General features: G+C 33.7%; 1 protein-coding gene across 2 annotated transcripts; it reads left to right on the top strand.

Annotated features, from left to right (window-relative positions):
- Positions 1-1,304: 1,304 nt before the first annotated feature.
- On the top strand, positions 1,305-16,983 carry LOC109600891 (unconventional myosin-IXa). Of its 2 annotated transcripts, none has more exons than XM_020017070.2 (7): positions 1,305-1,486; positions 7,465-7,712; positions 12,664-12,855; positions 13,948-14,119; positions 14,281-14,453; positions 14,506-14,756; positions 14,811-16,983. In XM_020017070.2, exons 1-7 carry the CDS (start codon positions 1,396-1,398, stop codon positions 16,855-16,857), a joined length of 3,174 nt encoding a protein of 1,057 aa, XP_019872629.1. In that variant the 5' UTR covers positions 1,305-1,395; the 3' UTR covers positions 16,858-16,983. The 2 variants fall into 2 exon arrangements, with proteins under 2 accessions (XP_019872629.1, XP_019872630.1); XM_020017071.2 differs by lacking the exons at positions 1,305-1,486; positions 7,465-7,712 and adding exons at positions 10,665-10,715; positions 10,778-10,858.
- The last annotated feature ends 37 nt before the right edge of the window (positions 16,984-17,020 follow it).

Here is a 17,020-nt window from a genome sequence, read left to right as displayed (position 1 = left end):
TTTATTATGAACCTATGATTAGCTAACTTCATATTTTGAATACTAAAATAAGTCTAATAAGTTTATTATAATCTTGAAATCTTTAATGTTCCAATTCCTGAGTTCTAAATTGAATCCCATAAATTTTAACGTTAAGAAATGATTATTTAAAAATCATTTTAAAATTTTAAAATAAATTCTCTAAATTTTAACGTATCCTAGAATGCAAAATTATTTGTTACTTTTATAAATTAATAATTTTATCAATAAAGGAACAATAAAGTTCAATTTATTATGAACCTACGATTATAGCTAACTTCATATTTCATTCATATATTGAGTTTATTGAATACTAAAATAAATCTAGCAAGTCTTAAAATCTTTAATATTCCAATTCCTGAGTTCTATATTGAATCCTGCAATTTTTAATGTTAAGAAAAGATAATTTTGTATATAAGATTTTTCCAATAATATTGAACAATAACATGAAAATGAATTCTTTTTTTAAGATAACAAATAAGTCTGAAACGCAACAAAGTTTTGCTTACTTTATTCAATATATCTATGATTATTATTCATACTTCGTTCTACAACTCATAACTTAATATTGTGGCATCTAAAAACGTTTACCAATATGGGTATTATAATTCCAGAACTAAAACCAAACGTTTTTTATGTTGTGTTGTTTATCTGTCCGAAAAATTTATAGAGCGAAATAACGACTGGTCGAATTTACGACCGAAACTTTTCTAAGCTTTAGACAATAAGATCCAGACACATGAAAATAACAGAAACCAGTTCCATCGGTGCAGTCTTTGAAGTTTCTCGACTGACCCAGCATTTAAATCACCAAACTTGATTGAAGCATATTCATAGCACAAAAAGGCAAAAATGTGCTCTCACAAATTGTTTTATTTTAGTTGAGTAACTTATGAATAATTATTAGTAGAATTTATGTGTTAAACTAAAATATACGTAATTGCATGCACTTAAACATAATGTACGGAAAAGCCATAAGGTGCTTATGAATATTCTCAATTTTAGTGTGCAATTAAAATATCGCCTCGGATAGCACCAAGTCCTCAATGAACTGACGCGAAACCACTAAATCTCCATGGGGGAACGGTGATGGGAAGTCAACGAGGCGTACACAAAACCCAATCGACGACGACAAGATAGTCTGAAAAACCCTCCGATATCCCGAAATCTCGAAGATTTTACAGGTGTACACAGGTGAGCGGGGACAGAGCCGAGAGTCACGTGAACAGGTCTCAGGTAGTGGCCCGCCGAAGACAAGCCAGTGCACCGAAGAGTACGCGACCGTGCGGTTTGTGTGTCGGGTACGTTCGACGCTCCAAAGTGTTGTGCTATGCCTGAAAGATGGCCGAGTGTGCTTCTCTATCCTGACATTCTAATATGGCTACGCTAGGCCTATCCAAAGTATTCATCTTGGACAAGTACTTCACGGAACTGCAGAAGTTCTGGGAGACGGAGAAAAAGCTACAAGGTGTGTTTACATAGTACCGCGATACGTTGCTGGTTGTGGCGGTATGCTTTCTCATACATACATCAGTTATTGTTTAACGCAAACGGGTTTGATGTTTGTTTCGGCGGATTCATTAAGCACCACGTTGCTTTGTTGCTGGCGAATGTGTACCGATCGCATCGCGACACCTCTCTTTCGGTACTCGCCAGATTTTTGTTGCGCACCGACAAAAACAACCGTGTAATTACTAAAACAAACATTTTCGGATTAACGAATCGTTCGAAATCGGACCGCACAAATAGGAACATATATCTGATTTCTGGTCCAGCGAAATGCTATGTTTACAAATGTGTTGTCTCATGTTTTAACGGACTGGCTGGCTGAGATGAAGAATCGTAAATCTTCGTTCCTTCTTAAAACGCCATCTCTCTCTTCATTTACATTTATGCTCTCCGCCAGCCTCAACGTTTACACGTAAATAACCTTCTTCAAATTGGAGTTGGATATTGGTTGAAAGTTGCCTTGAACAATTGAATATCTAGGGCCAAAAAGTTTGACAGCAAACAGAAATCGAATTGGATGGAACTTCAATTACGTTTTTCCTCACAATCTAATTTGACTTGCTCAAATCTTTTCTTAAAATACCCTTCATCAAGTACATCATCAAATCAAGTACACAGAGATAGACCAGTACATGCAAACATGTTGTTGGTTTATAGGTTTTGTGGTCTGCTTTCTAGTTTTTTTTTTTCATACCCTTTCAAATATCAATTCTCATTCTTTAAGAGAAACGGGTTTGATGTTAGTATATTTATCAAGCCCACATCGCTTTGTTACAGTCAGATCACCAAGTAATGTGGTGTTGTAATAGTAAATGATCTAGAAACCTTACTAATTCTCATGAACTCGGTGCCTTAACAGAATTACGGTTGAACTTTAGCCAGTAAACGCCTACGCATACAAGAATTACTATTAAATTACTAGTTTCATTTTATTATTATTCTCATAAATAATTTTAACATTTTTTTACCACAGATGCAAGTTCTAATTTGTATTTTATTCAGTCTAAAATATTTTGTCTTCTGTTTTAGTTTGAAAAATAAAATAATAATCCTATTGTACAAGGTGTTTCTAAAATGGATGGTCAAAATTTGGGAGCAATGAGAACACGTCCAATAATCAAGAAATGAAAATTGAAATAAAACTTATTTCTACAGTTTCTTCTGAAGAAAATGCAATTTAAAAAATTGTTTCTTGCTCTCATTTTTGTAACCGTTGGTCCAATTGTGTTTATATTTGATATGTGTTATTCTAAAATACACGGCTACAATTAAATATAATAACTTTTTACCCAAATTTCATGTTCACTTTAATTTTCTTTAAACATTAAAACTGAAATCTCTTAAAAACTGCTGTAACAATCAATACGAGTCAAGAGAGCTTCTTTTTTCTACTCCTCCACTTTTTCTCGCCATATTTTCTGCGTCACTGATTTTTTTTTAATTCACATTCTTTTCACAATTTAGAAAAAAAGGTACTCTTGAGTAATATTGATTCTCACAACCGTCTAAAAGCAATTTCAGTTTTAATGTTTGAAGAAAACTAAGGTGAACATTAAATTATAAATATCTCAAAAACGGGTGTGATAATCAAAATTAATCAAGAGTATCTTGAGGTACTCTTGATTAATATTGATTATCTTACCCGTTTTTGAGATATTTCAAATTTCATGTTCATTTTAATTTTCTTTAAACATTAAAACTGAAATCTCCTAAAAATAGCTGTGAGAATCAATACGAGTCAAGAGTACTTCTTTTTTCTACTGCTCCACTTTTTCTCGCCATATTTTCTACGTCACTGATTTTTTTTAATTATTAAGCTTTTCAAATTCTTTTCACAATTTAGAAAAAAAGGTGCTCTTGATTAATACTGCTTCTCACAATCGTTTAAAAGCAATTTCAGTTTTAATGTTTGAAGAAAATTTAGGTGAACATTAAATTTTAAATATCTCAAAAACGGGTGTGATAATCAAAATTAATCAAGAGTATCTTTTTACTTTCAAATTGTTCCAAAAATGTTCTAAGTGTTCCTAATCTTTGACCGCTTATTTTAAAAACATTTTTTATGTTAATAAAATAAATCCGACAACAAGAAGTTGTGACCTGTAAAGCTACATAATTAAATATTAATGAACTGTATAAATCTTGGTACCATTTGGTTTCTGCAACTGCTCACAAACATTTTGTGCAATACAACACACTAATGGAGTATGTTCCCATTAACGAACAACACGTATTGTAATAATGACACAGTGATTTCCAATAGTCGAAAAAAAAATTACAGATAATGAATTGAACCAGTGCCGGTTTGCAAATTGCCAGTTGGTCAGTTTCGCGTCGCCGTGTCGGCAATTTGAAAGCGGCAAAAGATGTTTTAATACATCTAACGAATAGTATAACATTGCATCACACAACCCACTTCCCAATGTAACAATTCGCGATGGTTTTTACGCGAACAATATCAACGGTAACCGGTTCGCGAGAGTAATTACTAGAAAACCTACGTGGAAACGTAAAAAAAATATCTATATAGAATAAACACGGCCGGCCAACATTGAAAACAAAAGCCATTACGTGCAATGCTGGCAGGATATCGGGTTCTAAAAACATGAAAATCGAATTTGTCGGACTGACTCGCCCCGTTTATCGGCTATGTGAAAGTCGCTGCTAGAATAAACTTCTTTTGCGGTCGTACTGTACAAGAAAACAACAATATGATTTCGCATTTTAAAATATGTAAGTTTTAGTCGATGCATTTAAAACCGGAGAACCAGTGGGAACCGGGCATTATATGTTTATGGATCGTTGGTTTTATTGGATGTTGAAATGATTACGTTTTAATGGTCCCATTCAATGCAAAATTAACATCAGTTAACCATTTAATAAAAATTAGTTTTATCATTTTGACGCTCCGCATCATGTAAGATTAAATTGCCACCAGACGTGATACGGTCTGGTCTGGGAGGTTGTTGTTTTTCAAAATTGCAATGTACCATCAGAACATAAATAAATTGGTTAAAATTATTATTTAGTTAATGCGACATCAAAGCCTTAGTTATACATAATTGTTTAATGCATTTTATTAGCTGTAATACTTAAAACGTTTGTGTGGGAACCACTTATGTTACTAACGCTTTGTTTAATAATAAAATGGCTAACATAAAACACAATGCTAGAAGGGGACATGTGTGTATGAATTAAAGCTGGGTTCGTTCTAGATAAAATGGGAAGCATTCTTTTATGGTTGATGAATAATTTGAATATATCAACATATGTAGGAATGTGTTACACGAAAATTGTTTTTATTCGATAAAAATACCGAAAAACTACTGTTATATTTATAAACAACCATTTAGATTTGTCAGTTATATTGTATTAGTCATTTTATATAATGACAAGATGAAGAGATAAATACGAGTTGTATTCTGGATCTATTAAATTAGATACTAAAATATTTTGATTATGAACTACGACCTGTAAAATTTATACCTTGATAGTATTTTTTTATAAGGAGTTTTCTTAAATAATTTTCAAATTATAAAAATATTTTTAATTATAAACTAAAACTTGTAAAATCTTTCTTATAATAAGATTTTTTTACTAAACTTTCTTCAAGACTCTCTTTCATACAATATTGGCTTTAAAACTTTCTTATAAATATTCAAATTTTAGTTATTAGTAGAAAGTAGTTTTATAATATTTATATGTTATGACTGTAAACTACCACTTGTAAATTTTCTTATACGTTTCAATTTTTTACAATATTTTCTTTAGAACTCAATATGTATGTTTCTTATTATATACTTCAATTAGTAAAATCTCTTCCAAAACTTTTTCAAAATATTTTCTATATTAGAACTTTCTTAAATAATTTTCAAATTTCAATTATTCTAAAAAATGTAATTTTACAATATTTATATTATATATAATTATTATATTATAATTATATTTATTATTAATTTTTTTCTTCAAAAATATTCAAAATTGTAATTATTATTAAGAAAGAAATTTTATAATATTTATATTTTATGAGTTCAAAATTCAGATTGTACATTAAATTTGATAAAATCTTTTCCTAAACAAGATTTTTCATAAAATATTTCCTTTATAAGATCTTTTTTAAATAATATTCAAATTTTAATCATTATGAAGAATGAAGCATGATATTTATATTTTATGTGTTCCTATTATTAATTGTAAACTACATCTATAAGTTCTTTCCTTTTCTTTAGAACTCTATTCAAAAATGTTCAAAATTTTAATTATTATTAAGAAAAAAGTTTTATAATTTTATATTTTATGAGTTCATATTTCTGATTATACACTACAATTGATAAAATCTGTTCCAAAACTAGATTTTTCATAAAATATTTTTTTTATTAGAACTTTTTAAAATAATGTTCAAATTTTAGTCATTGTAAAGAATGTAATTGTATAATATTTATATTTCATGAGTTCATATTTTTATTGTAAAATGCAACTTGTAAACTCTCTTCTACAATTGATTTTTTTTACAATATTTTCTTTAGAACTCTATTCAAAAATGTTCAAAATTTAAATTATTATTAAGAAAGAAATTTTATAATATTTATATTTTATGAGTTCATATTTCTGATCTTACACTACATTTAGTATAATCTCTTCCAAAACAAGATTTTTCATAAAATATTTCCTTTATAATATCTTTTTTAAAAAATGTTCAAATTTTAAACATTATGAAAAAAGTAAGTTTATAATATTTATATTTTATGAGTCCACATTTTTTATTGTAAACTTCATCCTTTCACGACTGAATTTTTCTACAATATTTTCTTTAGAGCTCCCTTCAAAAATGTACAAAATTTTAGTTTAGGAAAGAAGTTTAATAATATTTATATTTTATGAGTTCATATTTCTGATTTTACACTACATTTGATAATTTCTCTTGTAAAAGAAGATTCTTCATAAAATGTTTCTTAAATAATTTTCAAAATTTAGTTATTATAAAGAATATTATTCATTTTTCGTAACAACTTTCTTAAAAAAGCTTCAAAATTTAATTATTATAAAAAAATATTTTATCTATATTTCTGATTATTCAAATTTTACTTCATATTTTATTGAAAATTAAATTAAAATCTTTTCCACGAATATTTTTATTAGGACTGTCTTAAATAATGAAGAAAGTGGATTTATATAATAATATTTATATTTTACGAGTTCATCTTTATGATTGTAACTACAACATGTAATATGTATCTCTTTCATGATAGAATATTGTTAAGAATATTCTCTTTAAAACTTACTTAAATAATATTCAAATTAGTAATTATAATTTTTTTTTAATTGTTGCATGTTCTTTTTTATAATATTGAATGAAATAACTTTTCTTCTTTGCTTTATGTGCCACACATTCACTTATTATCAGTTTCAACTATTAATTTGTATGAAATTTCTCTGTTAGGATTTCTCTTTTCATCACATGTGTATTACCTCAGACCGTTCAGTCGAACCGAATGGGTCTGATTAAACGCGGAGAAACGGACGGAAACCACAACAATAATCAATTTAAATTAAAATCGACAATCGTTAGATCTGTTTATCGTTCACATGTCCGTGTTTTGTTAGCCGGTATTAGGTCACGTCTCCGCCGAGTTCCAAAGCCGTTACAAGATTGAAAACAAAATTGATTTTATTTGGATGTGTACAGAAACCAGTTTTTGCAAACGCGAAGTCTACGTTCCTCTCGGTGTCACCCAATGTGCGGACGAAAATCATGAAAGTTAAATAAATTTATGGACGGCAGGAATGCATGTATGTACTTTATGCCACGGCCACGACAAACTGCCAGACACTCCTTACATAATTCCCGGTCTTTGTCCATAATCATTTTTCCGCACTAATTATTCAGTAGCGGTCGATGTGTGTGTTTTATTAACAATTGACCACGTCCCGTTGCAGATGCATCTTCTTCGAATGAGGCGGTCCACTTGCAGCAGCGTTTGCGCAGCCTGAGCACCGAACTAGTGACGCTCAGGAACCGACTCCATGTCCAAGGATCGACTCAGACCGCCCTGAAGGGTGGAACGAATGGGGGCGCGCCGCCCGTCGTCACGGCTGCGGCACCACTGCCGCCGACCGTCACCGGTACACCGGTCACGCAGCCGGCAGTGCCGCCTCGAGTCGTTCACACCGTACCTACGCCGCTGGTGAGTACAAATTTCTGTGGTAAATAATGCCCGTCAACGTCATATCAATTGGATCATTGGACTGAATCAACTTTTTGGGCTGAGAAAATCTAAAAGCAAAAATTTTAGTCAAATAAAAACTGTTTTTTAAATTTTGAATATTTCTATATAAAGGCAGTTTTACCTTACAGAGTTTAAACAGTTGAATATATCGAATCTGAAGTTTTCACAGTACAGGAATTTCGAGTACTTTATGGGCTGAAGCTGAAGTAAACAAATTTGGCTCAAAAAATTGTGACTGTTTTATTAATTTTTAAGTATTTCTATATAAAGACATTTTTCTCGTCGAGTTTAAACAGTTGAATCTATAGAATACGATGCTTTCACAGTACAGGAATTTCGAACACTTTATGCAATTAAGAAAACCAAAACGTAAACTATTTTGGCTCAAAAAATAGTGACTGTTTTTTAAATTTAATTATTTTTATATAGAGACATATTTTTCATTGAGTTGAACCTATCGAGTTGAGTTGAATTTATCGAATCCGAAGTTTTCTTAGTACAGGAATTTCAAACATTTTATTGATTAATGAAATCTAATCTAAGATATGTAAACAATTTTGGTTCAAAAAATAGAGAGTGTTTTTTAAATTTTAAGTATTTCTATATAAAGATCTCTTTTTCATTGAGTTTAAATAGTTGAATATGTTGAATTTGAAGTTTTCAATGTAGAAGAATTTCGGATACTTTATGGACTGAACCAATACAAAAAGTAAACAATTTTGGAACAAAATATAGTCTCTGTTTTCTCATTGAATTTAAACAGTTGAAGCTGACGAATCTGAAGTTTTCACAGTAGAAGAATTTCTGACAGTTTATAAACAGAAGAAAGCCAAAAAGTAAACAATTTAGGCTTAAAAAATAGTGACAGATTTAACTCAAAGAATTTTTCTTTGAGTTAAATTTGTCAAACTTGAAATTTTCACTGTAGAAAAATTTCGAACACTTAACTTTTTAATATAAAACATTTTTTTATTGAGTTAAATCTGTCAAATCTGAAATTTTCACTGTAGAAGAATTTCGAACATATGGACTAAAAAATCCAAAAACTAAACAATTTAGGCTCAAAAAATAGTGACTGTTTTTTAAATTCCAAGAATTTTTCATTGAGTTAAATGTGTCAAACCTGAAATTTTCACTGTAGAAAAATTTCGAACACAAGGACTAAAAAATCCAAAAAGTTGAAACAGTAAATCTAAAGTTTTCACAGTAGAGACATTTGAACTCTATATGGGCTGAATAAATCCAAAAAGTAGACAATTTTGATTAAAAAAAATAGACTGTTTTTTAAATTTCAATTATTTCCATATAAAGGCAGTTTTTTCATTGAGTTTAAGCTGTTGAATATGTTGAATCTGAAGTTTTCAAAGTAGAAGAATTTCAGACACTTTATGAAATGAAGAAAGCAAAAAAGTAATGTTTGTTAAATAAGTATTTCTATATAAAGGCAGTTTATTCATTGAAAATCAAAGTTTTCACAATAGAAGAATTGCGAACACTTTTTCCGTTGAAAAAAGCCCAAGAGCAAAAATTTTTGACTCAAAAAATAAAGGCTAAATTGTAAATATTTCTATATGAGTTTAAAACAGATTTCACACAGAATTCCGCCACAGATATACCTAACTGGAAATTTCTAGAGTTTTTTTCCTCAATGTAAAAATTTTGGGTCGTCTCAAAATTGATTACTCAAGTTCATCACACCCATTAAGTGCATTACTTAATTTAAAAATCTTAATAAAGTTAAAATTAGACAATTTACATTTAAATGTGAAATGTTATCTCCACAAATGCGTTTTACAACATTAAATTTATAATTAGAGTTTCCACTTAATGAAAACTAATCAACAGTTCTCTTCAAATCACATTAAAACCATCCAAGAAAATATGGATAAGGAAAAACATATTATAACACGCTATAAAGAATAGATAATAACAAACATAAAATGGGATAAGTTTTTTCTTTATTATTCTAGAACGAATTTAATTCAAAATGTACACGGTGACCATTCAAGTTCTTCGATGTCACAGTTTAATAACACAACCGCTCCTTTGCTAATAATTTTCCCCCCATATGGTGTCATGATTTATCAGCAAGTGAACTTAACATCCATGAAATTGATCGTCTTCATTAAACTACAACGTACTTACGTAACCTAAAACTACCTCACTATCGGTCATAGACACGAAAGCCCGAAGGATATGGCGTGACCCAAATTCACGAATTCCCCAAGCTCTAAACAATTCGGTATTTTTATTATTAATTTTTACAGTTATGATTATATATTACGAATTTTAATGTTCATTTAATTGATTATAAACTGGTAGCGGGGTCAATATGTAATTTTCTGGAAGTCGTAATCAACAAGTAGCAGGACTATGACTGTTCACATAAAACTTTTCAATGCTGCTATGGTATAATATTGTTCCGTGCAATCAATAACTTCTTACGTCGCATAACAAATGGCAAACTAATTATAAAGTTGTTCAAAGGAATAAATTTAATTGAACCGAATGCCACGGGAGATTTTCCTTCCAGACGTCTTGCCAATAAAACCGAACGAGGGAAAAAACGTTAACCAGTTCAAAAACGAATTGCGATGATAATCTGCACATAACTTATTAAGATATACGTCGGTTTCATTAGTTGTAGCTTGTGCTGTATCTATTAAATATTAATACGTGCGGTTCAATAAATTACCCCGTTTTCCATTTGATACGCGACAGATCTGATCATTCATTTATTCAAATTGCGATGATTCAACATAAATTATTCAACGGTGTGCGCAGAGCATCTTGGTCGTATGGTTTTTTACTCGATTTTCAGCAAACACGTAGTTGAGTTGTTGATTTATGGCGATGCTTATGCATCAGATTGAAAATTAATTAGTAATTGCCCGTGAAATTATAGTTATAACATTCAAATAGTGCGTCAGTCGGAATTATGAACGACACGAGTTAATAATCGTAAGAGGCAAATTTGTATTTTATTTTATCTGTTAATTAATCGAGATTTTCACCCGGTCCAGAAGGCGACAGTTTATTAACCGGTTTTAGGACAACGGTTAAGTCCGATGAATAATCGCGTTTTTGAACACTATTTGCATTCGGTAATTATTTTGTTTTGTATATATAATAGCTTAGACCACAACGGCCGGCCGTATAATTAATATTAACTGATTCGTAGAAATTGATTCAATATAATTCAATCTAATAATAGAACTAATAAGGAAGTGATTTTGCTGGATTTATACATGTTTTATTGATCTATTCGACCTTTTGTTACTACTTTTTTTTGTCTTTTATGGGATTTAAATAATGTTAATTTAAAAGTTTACCAAATTTATAACCATAACCACAAAATTAAACACTTTAGGAAAGGGTTCCTAACCTCAATTTAATTTGTGTTCCTCTATATTTTAAATAATACTTATCTTTTGTCTCATTTTTGTAAACACCAATAATATACTGAACTAATTTTGTTATTTTATAACATACAGTGGTGGAAAAAGGTATGAATATTTATTTGCTTGTTACAAATGTTATTCCGTGATTTCTATAATCTATTGCAAATCTAATTCACTGCAAAATTGGTCCATTAATCAAGATGGTTATTATATTCACGAGTTTTTGTTTTTCTTTAATAAGTAGTCAATTTGGTCTGGAAAAAAGTAGGAAATATTTTAATAATGTTCATAAAAAATTAACAATGATTCAAAAATTTCAAAATTTTGTAGCGTAACCTTCGCCTTCATTCTTGGCATCTTTTAGGCATCAGTCTCTACAATGTGTCAACAAGAATTTGTTGCCACTGCTCCTGTATGGTTTGGTGAAGTTCTTGTTTGATTTTAATGTCTTTTGTTCGAATGCTTCCCAAAGATTCTCAATAGGATTTAGATCGGGGGATTGAGACGACCATTTAAGCCACACTTGAATAATTTTTGTCGTGAGTTTAGGATCGTTGTCTTGTTGAAATATTCAACGAAATGGCATCTCTTCCTGGGCAAATGGAATGATGTTTTCTAGTATCTTCCTGTATTGAAAACGATTCATTTTTTTTATAACTTTGTCTATCTTGGGAGTGGTTTTTTGGCTTTCGTCCATTTTCATTACCACCTTGTGTGCGGAATTTATACAAACTATCCAAAATATTAAGAATTTAAGTACAACTGATTCCAAAAAAATAAGTAAAAACTTATTCGATAAAAAGACCTAAACACAAAAAGATGAGAGGCAATACTAGTACATCGGATGGTAAACACAAACTATCGAATTTGTAACAATATTGCAACAGCTATAAACAATCCCAGATGATAAAAATCCATAGATTTACTAAAATTAACAATGTGTGACCCCACATAATAGTTATTCTCTAAATAAAAATGTACCATCCTTATAATATGCACAAAAAACTATGATAATGAGTGAAATTTTTAAATTTAAACGATCTCCATGATTCATTTCAGTTTTTTTTTGGATATCTGAATATAATCTAATCCTTCTGCGCGTCCGATAAGATAATTAATCCCACTCAGTTCGCCATTTCTAACATTGTAAACACCTAATCATCAAATTACTACTGCAATTTAAAATGCCCACTCGATGCCGTCAGGGCATAATTAGAAAATCCGATTTTCGAATGATCCGATCATAAATCAGCCAATCAAATTTATTTGCCCGATTAAAAAGCGACCCGACAGTTTTTCTGAACCAGATATTTATGCATTAGGGATGACGTACGGCTTATTAAAACCGGCCGGGGGAAATACCAGGAAACGAGAATTTAATAACCGTCACGCCATCGTCGACGAAACGACTCGCGGGAAATTTGAATAATTACACGTTCAGCACGCACCCAAAAACTTAATGTGACCGAATGAGTGAAGTGTACGTTTTTCTTTTTTGTTATTCATAGGTGGCCGTCAGCCAGCAACAGCAGCACCAGCAGCAACAGCAGCAACAGCAGCAGCAGCAGCAACGGGCGCAGCAAATAGCATCGTCGCAGGCGGGTGCCGCCTTGGAGGACCTCATACATCTGCAGGGCCCGCTCACAGAAGACGCTGTTACGAAATGCCTCCAGGCCAGATTCGCCGCTTCCAACTTCTATGTGAGTGCCGTTCAGTGGCGTGCCTAGGCCCGATCTAGTCTTTTGTTCCGTCTAAACGGTTTGGTATTTAAATGTTAGGTGATTGAATTACACTCATTTGATGCCTTATATATTATAATATAATATTTTTTATATGTACTACTGAATAAACAAAGAACAATAGTACATTGTAATACAGATAATGAGAAATGGTTAAATCACAATAATTACAATCTAAAAATGACTAACATTAAAGATGTAAGCCGTTCTAATAATAACCCAATGCATTAACATGTTATTGACATCTTACAAAAACACTAAATACGGTGCCGCAGTCTTATGTTAAAGGTTACAACTAGTGTAATTCATAAATATACAATAACTGTATATGATTTGCATAATTGACATGGTAAATTTATCCAGGAGCGACACGAAACCGATATTCTCGCTTGATGACTAGGCTTCAAAGGCCAAACTCCAAGGAAATACTCCTTCGATTCGGTTTATGCAACGACCTTAAACCTTGAGCACATGCATCACTGTTTTCAGTGGGCAGAAAAAATGGTTGTTGTTCAATAATAAAGAACGGTTTTCTGTCTTACATTCTTTCTTATATGTTTAATGCTCATGGTACTTTTCTGGCACTTTCCTCATTTCAATGCTCACTACTTGAACGTATGTAATTTTAATGGTAATAGGTGTAATTTAAAAAATGTAATCACTTTCCATAAATGAAAATGGTTGTTAGTGTCGGTTGTACCGCCATAGGGCACGTATTCGGGCGCGCTACGCCTCTGATTATTGGTCATTGAACAGGCCTGACCTTGGTAAGCACCTGTTGTACCTTGGGCCGGTCCTGTGCCTGGCCCGGCCGTGAACTTGCAATTAAAAAACCACAGCCTCCGCGGCCCGCATTTACATACATACCATTTCTTCTTCTGTCATTCTTTTACGCCGCGACGGTGGCCAAAGGACGGGGCTATGGGAGATTTTTTCCATAACATGCTTAACTACCGTTCTCAGCTCTTAGTTCCGCATCTTAACTCTTTAAATTTTATGATGCTGTCCAGAGAACTCCCCAAAACATGACCCTTATGTGTGATTTCTTTTCAGACGAACGTGGGTCCAATATTATTGTGCGTGAATCCTTATCGGGACGTCGGAAATCCCTTGACCCTCAGCAGTACCAGAGGTTTAGTATTAAGCCCGCAGTTGAATAGGGTTGTGCAGGAAGCCGTCCGGCAACAGTCCGAAACAGGATATCCTCAAGCTATTATTTTATCAGGTAAATACGGTACCTTCGTATCGGTCCATCGGACCAACTTCTGACGCAACTGAAAATATTTGGCCCTGGGCAACATCAATCTTTGCACGGCCCCAAAGCCATTTGTAAACATCTTTTGTGCTGAGACAAGAATTACGGTCTTAATGATGTTCCTTTTGCAGGTACGAGCGGGTCTGGCAAAAGTCATGCCTCCATGTTACTTCTAAGACAGTTATTTGCTGTTGCTGGCGGTGGACCAGAGACTGACGCTTTTAAACATTTAGCCGCCGCCTTCACAGTACTACGTTCCTTAGGCTCAGCCAAAACGACTACTAACTCCGAATCGAGTAGAATTGTAAGACCTATCACAAAATTCACTGTATGTAACTCACATGTAATTGTTTCAGGGACAATTTATAGAGGTCCAAGTGACTGATGGTGCTTTGTACAGAACCAAAATCCATTGTTATTTTCTAGACCAAACTAGAGTGATCCGACCCCTACAGGGTGAAAAAAATTACCATATATTTTACCAAATGTTAGCCGGCTTGTCCAACGAGGAACGGACGAAACTGAACCTCGAGGGTCACAAACCGTCTACATTAAAATACCTACAAAACGGTGACACGCGACAAAACCTCAGCGAAGACGCATCCAGGTAACATACCATACCAAAGAAACAAGCTTCAGTAAACCAATAACCAATTTTCAGATTCCAAGCATGGAAAACTTGCCTGGGCATCCTCGGGATCCCGTTCCTGGACGTCGTCCGCGTGTTGGCCGCCGTACTATTATTAGGAAACGTGCAATTCATGGACGGCAAAGGTCTGGAAGTCGACGTCAAGGGCGAGGCGGAGTTGAACGCCGTCGCCGGGCTCCTCGGCGTTTCCGGAGCCTCCCTGTTCAGAGGTCTCACATCCCGTACTCACAATGCCAGAGGCCAGCTCGTTAAATCTGTATGTGATGCAAACATGTCCAACATGACCCGAGACTGCCTAGCAAAAGCTTTATATTGCCGTACTGTAGCTACCATAGTTCGTAGAGCTAATAGCCTTAAACGTTTAGGATCGACTTTAGGTACCTTAAGTTCCGACTCCAACGAGTCCGTGCACAATCAAGCTGAAGTTACTAGTCAGCACGCGTCCACAATTGGTGGAAGCACGAATGCTGGCAGCAAATCGATGGCGGCGCTGAACAACGCAGTAAGACATGCGACTGACGGTTTCATAGGAATACTGGATATGTTCGGATTCGAGGACCCCAAGCCCAGCCAGCTCGAGCACCTATGCATTAATTTGTGCGCCGAAACGATGCAGCACTTCTACAACACTCACATATTCAAGTCCAGTATAGAGTCATGCAGAGATGAAGGAATAAATTGCGAGGTTGAAGTAGATTACGTCGACAACGTGCCTTGCATCGATTTGGTCTCCTCCCTCAGAACAGGACTGCTGAGTATGTTGGATGTTGAATGCTCGATACGGGGTACGGCCGAGTCGTACGTGTCCAAGATAAAAGTGCAACATAAGAATAACTCACGACTATTCGATCCGAAACCTCTAGATCCTAGGATGTTCGGTATTCAACACTTTGCAGGTAAAGTTATCTACAACGCTACGGATTTCCTGGACACCAACAAGGACGTGGTACCCGACGACCTAGTTGCCGTGTTCTATAAACATACATGCAACTTTGGTTTTGCGACGCATTTGTTCGGAAGCGAATTGAAGGCGTTGTATTCCATTGAAAACGTACCAAGAGGAGTTAGTTTTAGAATTTCGCCAACTTCTCACACCGACCTACTGAATGGCGACGAGCCCGTTTCGACATTAACCCAAGACTTTCACACCAGACTCGATAATTTACTGAGAACTTTGGTACATGCCAGGCCGCATTTCGTTAGGTGCATATGCAGTAATTTGAACGAGGCTCCAAACAGATTTGATAGGAACGTGGTTGTGCGTCAGATTCGTTCTCTCCAAGTCCTCGAAACTGTAAATCTTATGGCTGGTGGATATCCTCACAGGATGCGTTTTAAAGCGTTTAACGCTAGATACAGACTATTGGCGCCGTTTGCTAGATTGCACAGGACCGAAGAAAAAGTCACAGACGATTGTAACCTGATCCTACAACATGTTGTTGATGTAATCATAAAACAACACAGTCTGGTATCAACAAGCTGGGCTCTGGGAAAGCGTCACATTTTCCTTAGCGAAGGTATCAGACAACATTTGGAACGTCTTCGTTCAGAAAGACGTCAGAGAGCGGCGACATTAATCCAGTCAACTTGGAGAGGTTGGCGTTGCAGATACAGATGGTCTACGTTGAGGCGAGAGAAAGAAATCAAAGCAGTGACAAATCCTACACCCGCTACCAGAAACGTACTATGTGGCACACGTCCTCGTCCACAACCAATAGCCGGAACACCGCCTCCAGATCCAAATGAAAAATGTGATGCGAAAATCATACAACAAACCTGCAATTTGTTCGGCTTGGACTTAGAGCGTCCTCCTCCAGTGCCTCCTAGTAGATCATACACAGTTGCAGGGAATACAAAACTGGGTTATCCACAGACTAGAGTCATGAAAATGTCATATCCAGAGGATAGTGGTACAGAAGGTCCCGTTTTACCTAAAGGAGAGACGGTTTTGGTTGTGGGGGCATCTCACAGACGCGGCCATCTTATTGTTGAACACAAACATTGCACCCTTCATGTTCCCTTCCAGTACTTGGAGTTAAAACAAAGTGTAAATATTTAAGCTTGCCATTTAGAATAGATCTTTCCGAGCATATTATATGTATATTTTATTTTAATAACTTATTTTTATTGAATAATGCCATATTATTTTTTTACTTTATATTAAATATACAATTTTTATACAAAAGCAGTTTTATTTAAATCCACTTGTTAATTTGTTTAAT

This window comes from Aethina tumida, chromosome 2, assembly GCF_024364675.1.
Source record: "Aethina tumida isolate Nest 87 chromosome 2, icAetTumi1.1, whole genome shotgun sequence".
NCBI lineage: Eukaryota > Metazoa > Arthropoda > Insecta > Coleoptera > Nitidulidae > Aethina > Aethina tumida.
This window is presented reverse-complemented; position numbering and strand designations above follow the sequence as displayed.